General features: G+C 35.9%; 2 protein-coding genes across 2 annotated transcripts; both read left to right on the plus strand.

Moving 5' to 3' along the window:
• The first annotated feature begins 323 nt into the window (after positions 1-323).
• Positions 324-1,791, plus strand: zf(cchc)-6 (zinc finger (CCHC)-6). The gene has a single exon (XM_002119377.5). The coding sequence runs from the start codon at positions 610-612 to the stop codon at positions 1,267-1,269; it is 660 nt and encodes a 219-aa protein (XP_002119413.2). The 5' UTR covers positions 324-609; the 3' UTR covers positions 1,270-1,791.
• LOC113474071 lies at positions 592-1,819 on the plus strand. Its single transcript, XM_026839627.1, has one exon. The coding sequence runs from the start codon at positions 1,434-1,436 to the stop codon at positions 1,794-1,796; it is 363 nt and encodes a 120-aa protein (XP_026695428.1). The 5' UTR covers positions 592-1,433; the 3' UTR covers positions 1,797-1,819.
• The last annotated feature ends 5,264 nt before the right edge of the window (positions 1,820-7,083 follow it).

Here is a 7,083-nt window from a genome sequence, read left to right on the forward strand (position 1 = left end):
TCGGCTCTTTGAGTTTTTTGAAAGTAAGAACGAGCAATCGGTCCGTCTGTCTTACTCACTCTAGAGAAGCTCTCTCTCTCTCGCTCTGAAAATCTGCTCTGCGACCAGGTGAACTTGTTTACTTTTTCTTGCTGCGATTAAGCCTGCCTGCTCGCTCTCAAACATCCATTAATAAATATAATTGCCTGTGCTTTAATATTATCTGCCTTCCCCCCCCCCCCTTTTTTTAATAAATATAATTGCCTGTGCTTAATATTATCTGCCTTTTCCCCCCCTTTTTTTGAGTGTTTCCCCGTATTGCGTAACCTAATAATACTTTTGTCTTTTTTTCGGAAACACCCGTCTAATTTCCCACGCCTAAATTTGATAATTGCCTGCTTTTTTGACTAATCAAGTGTTGCCAACTCCCCTTTTTTTGTGTGTTTTTTTCCGCTTTTTTGGCAACACTAATAATTACTTTTCCGCACATCTATTATTACTATCACTGTATTTCGCAATTTACTTCGCCATTAAAAACATCAGACCGCTGCCAGGACGATACACGAGTACAAAACCCCACAAATCATAAAACATACTGTCCAAACGAAAACAAAAACGACCCCATTCAAAATGCAAAACCAAAACGTCATTGAACTGCTTGAAGATGCCAAACGATCTGTGGTCATACAGCTGGAAGGGAATGTCGAGCACATCAGTGTTTCGACTTTCATGGAGTTGTTCAGCCCGGGCGGCCCACTGGAGCCTCTGGTAGACGATGTTGAAGGCGTGATAACAGAATCCTTTAAGGATGTCGCCTTCTTGGTCACCCTAAAAGAAGATAGCAGCCACAAAATAAAAAAAATCGTCGAATTTTTCCAAGAAAAAACTGAAAAATTCACATCTGAAAACGGAAATATAATGACAGTAACAGCACATCTCCCCACCCCACCCCTGGAAGTAGTAACACTACACCCAGTCCCATGTTTCGTGGAGGAAAGCAAAATAAAAAAATTGGTAGAACAAAACAAATGGGGCATAGTAAACAACATGAGTTTTGGATTCCATAGAAATTTCAAAGACATTAAAAACGGATGGTTAAACCTCTACTTCGAGAATCTGAATGTAAACAACCTCCCAAAGGTTGCAAAAATATGTGGGAAATGGGCGACGGTAACCCGGCCCGGCGAGTCACATCTGCCCCTATGCCGGTTTTGTAAGGAAAGAGGGCATGTCCAAACCCGCTGTCCAAAAAAGGTTTCTGCACCTACTGCAAAATCGAGGGCCACATAACCAAAAACTGCAGATCGAAACCAGCAATCCCAGAAAATAAAAAGGCACAACCATGGATTAAAATACCAACAAGAACAACCAAAAGCCAACCAAAAGCCCAACCCAAACCAATACAATCAACAAACAAATTTTCAATTCTTCAAATAGAGCCAGAGCTGAACAGCATGGACCATTTTCCAAGTTTAGAAGAGACAACAAGCCCAAAAGAAAAAGAAATGGAAAATAAGGAAGAACAACAAACCCCCCGCAAACAAAGAACACCAAAATCAAAAAAAAGATCGAAAGAAACAACCGGAATAACATCCAGCACACCAGTCAAAACCCCCAAACCCCAAATTGAACCGGAACAATCAATCATAAAGGACAAAAACAATACACCATCACCCGCAAGCGAAGAAAATGAAAACTCCCCCTCCAGTCAATCCGAAACAACTGGATCCACACAATCCGATGAAGAAAATGTGGAAAGGAACATAAAAATTATAGAGACATACCACCAAAACTTAACAAATATACCGACGCACTAGTACTCCAATATATACGAGACGAGTATGGGGAATCACGAACCCCCGACAATCCGGAGGTCACCAGAAATGGATGAACTCGAGAAATTTAACACACCCTCGAAGAGGAGAAGAACAAAAGACCTATAACCAAAACTCACCCATAAATTCCCTTTCTCACATTCTCCCGACTCTTTTTTAAACGTTTTTAATGTCTTATGAGAGCGAGCAAGCATTTTTTTTAAAAATAGGCACAATTAATATAAATGGATTAAAAAATAAAATAGATGCAATATTTTTTTACGTGAATAACAAAAATATAACGATCCTCGGAATACAGGAAACTCGTATAACAAAACCAGATATGATAAAACAAATAGAAAACAAAACCGATTCAAAAATTTTCGCAAACTCCCCATACGATGGTGATGCAAGGAAAACAAAATCGGGAACACTAATATTAGTCAAACTTTACTTTGCTCAAAAATACACCATCAACCACGAAATTATACAACCCTTTTGGATGCAAAAAAATAAAACTTTTTGGTAACAACGAAGAGATACATATTTTTAATCTTTATTTGCATTCTGGATCAAAAATAAATTACGCAATTACACTCAAAGCACAATTAGAAATCCTTTAAAAAAATACCTGAAAGCCAGTATACAAAAATACTAGTTATGGGCGATTTCAACATAGATAAATGGACAAAAACAAATTAGAATATACAAGAATAACTCAAATATCCTCGAGCAGAATAGATAGAATTTATGGGAATCAAAACATAACAAGCAAAATAACAGAATACAAACATATAAGGAATTTTTTTTCAGACCATAACAATTCACCAATTATAAAATTAAACATAGAACTAAACAAACGATGGGGGCCATCCTTCTACAAAATAAACAACGCAAACCTAAAATACTTGGATATCCAAGAAAATATAATAATAGCATGGGAAAATTGGAAATTACAGAAAAGACACATTAAAAACAGCTTAAAATGGTGGGAACTTGGGAAAATAATAATTACAAACGAAATTAAAGACTTCTCCCAAATAGTTAAAAAACTCTAAACGACATTACGAACCAACCAAACCATGGAAAAGAGAAAGCAAACCTGGAAAACAATATTAACATATATGAAAATAAGATCAACACTGGTGGTTTGATTAGATCCAAAATGGAATTATGTCTGAAAATAAAGAAGAAACCTTAAAAAATATTCTTGATTTTTACACGGATCTATGGGGAAAAGAGTCTAAAACAGTAAAACAAGATGAGTACTTACAATTCATAGAACAAATTACACTAGATCCAGACGAAATAAATCTTATCAACCAGCCCATATCACCAAATGAAATCCAAATCGCCATAGATGATTTAAACAAAGACAGCTAACCAGGATGCGACGGTATTACAACACAATTTTATAAATTAATGGACAAATATATTATAAACGATTTGGCTGAAGTCTATAATAACATATACATAAAGAAAACTATGCCAAAAACGATGGGCACTGCCATAACCAAATTAATATATAAAAAAGGAGATGAACTAAAAAATTGGCGTCCAATTTCTCTATTGAATACGGACTACAAAATACTAAGTAAGATAATTAATAACAAGTTTAAAGTAATACTTAAAAAAATTATTAGCCAAAATCAAAAATGTGGAGTGGAAAAACGAACAATTGACCAGGTGATATACAATATACAAAGTGCAATCGAGTCGGCAATAACATTTGCAGAAAAGGGATCTGAGTCTGATATGAATGAGCATTATGATAACCAGCTTTTCGACAAAGTAGATCCCCCACTGTTTTGTTAAAAAAGTATTAAAAAAACTTAATATCCCGAAATCCCTGCAAACTTGGATTAATATATTATATTGCGACATTACTAGTAAAATAGAAATAAATGGAGCTTTTACAGAAGAAATAAAAATAAAACGAGGAATAAGACAAGGTTGTCCACTTAGTATGACCCTCTTTATAATAGGAACTGAAATGTTAACTAGGAAAATAAACAATAACCCAAACATTAAAGGATACAAACTAGGCAAAGTAAAAACAAAAATAGAACAATATGCAGACGATCTCACGATTTTAACAGAAGAAAATAATACAATAACAGAAATACAACGGGAACTACTACAAGACTATCAAAACGCTTCAGATCAAATAATAAACCTAGATAAAACACAAATACTGACAAATATCTTCGAGCCGACAACTCTATTTGGAAAAATTAGGTGGGAAAATCATATAAAAGAAAACGTCAAAATACTTGGAATTGCTTTTAGCTTCAAACAGAAAATGCAAAACAAAAATTGGGAAAAAGCTATCAAAGAAACTGAAACAGTAATTAACACACACACAAAAAGGAAACTAACACTAAATGGGAAAAACATACTAATTAATACACTCATCATCCCAAAACTTCTGCACCCTGGCAAACACATAAATTTCTCAAAACTACACCAGAATATTCTCATTAAAAAGATCTTTAAATTCATTTGGGACACAATTTTTTAGAATTAAAGAAACAAAACTTCGAAAATACAATAAAGCTTGAAGGACAAATTATCCCATGGAAAAATATAAATTGTGTTTCCAAAAAAATTAAACCTTTTTTTACAAATATTGAGCGCGACATAAACTATAAGATTGCAAATAAAGCTTTTTTCTTTGGAGATTTTTTAAAAAATTTGCATCTAATTACTATAACGGCCAAATTCAAATAACACAAATTGCAAATTCTGTATTTGACCTTTTTTGTTTTACTATCGAACTTAAATTGTTTTATTATCGAACTGACAGATTAATGAATAATCGATGTTTGCTTATTTCAGGTATTTTTATTTTATGCTGAATATACATATTTTTAGTATAGGTTTACACAATGAAAAATTTTGGTTAACCAACATTTTTTGGTTAATATTTTTAGTATAAGTTTACACAATGAAAAATTTTGTTTGTATAAAGTTTGTGGAGGGTGGACAGTCAGATATTGTTTGCAAGGAATGGATGTTGTCTCTAATAGAATGTCAATGGCCACCGGATTCACTTGGTAATATTCAGAAGTTAGTAAAACAAATAAAACAACCAGAAGCTGACTGGACTACTTACAAGTGCCACATACTTTGTGAGGCAGGTAATGTCATATTGTTACTTTTCTTGCTGTTAAACAACATTTTTTGGTTAATTCATTTGGCAACAATATCAGGAACATTTGAACGGTGCTGCATCAAAGCGTACACCCTAAACAATGTGAGCTCCTCTGAAACTTCGGACTCGGACAGTGACTCACAAACTTTTTTATCACCCGCTCGATTGAAGACAAAACACCCCAGTGCGAGTGGATCATATGCCATTCAACGACCTACCTCACCATCAACATTAGCACCCAAAAGGTTAACAGCATTGCCTTCCATAGTACTTTTTGCATTTTACAATCTTGTGTCAAAATTTTGCAGCAAGTGATGTTTTTCAGATTGTATACCCCCCCACTGACACCGGAAGTGAGAAAAAAGAAACATAAAATACAGGAAGCTGATCAAAACTCCAACATTCTACATACGCTTGGGTGTATGAGAGCAGAAAATTCAGAAGTTCAAAGAAGTGTGAATAAACTTCGAACAGAAATTTCAGAAGTTCAAAGAAGTGTGAATAAACTTCACCAAAAATTTGACGACATGAAAGAAACAACAACACATGGAAGAGTTTCGTTCATTTTGCACCTGAAAACACACTGGAAGAACTAAATCTGTTAATCAGTCAAGAAAATGTAAATATAGTTGTGTTTGTTTTGTAAATCCTTCCTCTGTTTGTATTTATTATAATTTTGCTGGTCAATTTAAATCACATGAACATCTTAATTTTAGAATTTTTCGCTGGTGTGATGGAGAGGGACTCACTTCGAAGTACCATAAGAGACTTTATAAAGGTTTTTTTACCAAGAAGCTGGCTTTACAATTTTCGTGGTCGGAACAAATTAAGGTCGTGTTCAGTGGAGTTAACGACTGGGAGGGCGGTAGAGAAAATCGTAGACTCTCCAATCAACCTCAATCGGAAAATCCTGTTGTGGGGGAAGATTCCTCAAGTGATGATGATACAGGGATCGTTACTGGAGACTTCCCAATGAAGGAACAAAACAATCCAACCACACCATAGATGTGAAGTTATAGAAACATTTATTTTGACTTTGCAAAAACTTGGGAGTATTTATTTTCACTTCATTTCTTTGCTTTTTTGACTGTGTTGCCTTTACTTTTTTAAATTTCCCTTCATTGTCGCTACTTTTTATTATTATTTTATTTTTACATATCAACGGAAATATAATGTTTTCCAATGGTTGGCCATATGTTACCTTTCGAGAGTATACGCCATATATGAATACAAACAGATAATATGGAATAAATCATAGTAAGGAATATGTGTGGTTATCTGTGGGAACCTTGTATGGGGAATCTACATTCTCCCATACTATGGCCATATGTTACCTTTCGGGGATATAAACCATAGATATATCTATATATTATATGGTTCCAACCATACAAAGGGCCATATATGAAACAAAGATGATCTAGGATAAATATCCGACTGGGGGGTAGCCAAAAGATCTGGTGTTCTTGGCGAGCTGCAGTCCCGGCAGAGTAGGCGAGATCGTGAGCTTAACATCGCTTCACGATTTGACGAGTTCTCCTTGAGTCGATCCCCAACCGCAAAGTACTCCAAATCTAACGACCGCATGGTGGCGCCACTGATCTCCCAGTCATCCGTGCTCTGAGGGCTCATACGGCTCATATATATAACCGTCTCACCTATTTGCAAGATGAGAGAGCTCATGAATGCCCCGAGCTCCCGCCCTGTCCCCGCGCACCGTTTTTCTTAAGAACTTTACGAATTCCACAGAACAAGGGACGCGGGGCCACGAACTGAACTGTACTTTCACGCCGCCCCGCCAAGCCCTGACCACAAAAGTACAGGTCAGGGCGCGTTACAAGTTTGGCGGGGCCTATCACGCGCTTCCGCCCCCCCACACGGAACTGTTGTTTGATATTTCGGTTCCTCAATCATTCAAATAAGCGAGCGGCCCCCTTATATTCAACTTTTAAAATCTTAAATCAGTGCACTTAACTTTTACGTGTTGCGTTTTGTCTTTTTTACACATTTTGTATTTTTATAACATATTTTTATACACACAACACTATTTTTGTACACCGCTTTGCACTGTTCCGCCTTGTCACGCTTTTATCTTTTATGCCGCTCGCTGAGCTCCTTGCACGAATGACCAGACATACT

Source organism: Ciona intestinalis, unplaced genomic scaffold (genome assembly GCF_000224145.3).
Source record: "Ciona intestinalis unplaced genomic scaffold, KH HT000527.1, whole genome shotgun sequence".
Classification (NCBI taxonomy): Eukaryota; Metazoa; Chordata; class Ascidiacea; order Phlebobranchia; family Cionidae; genus Ciona; species Ciona intestinalis.

Excerpts from the sequence above, each read along its gene's own strand:
- LOC113474071 (XM_026839627.1), top strand. The coding sequence starts at position 1,434 with ATGGACCATTTTCCAAGTTTAGAAGAGACAACAAGCCCAAAAGAAAAA.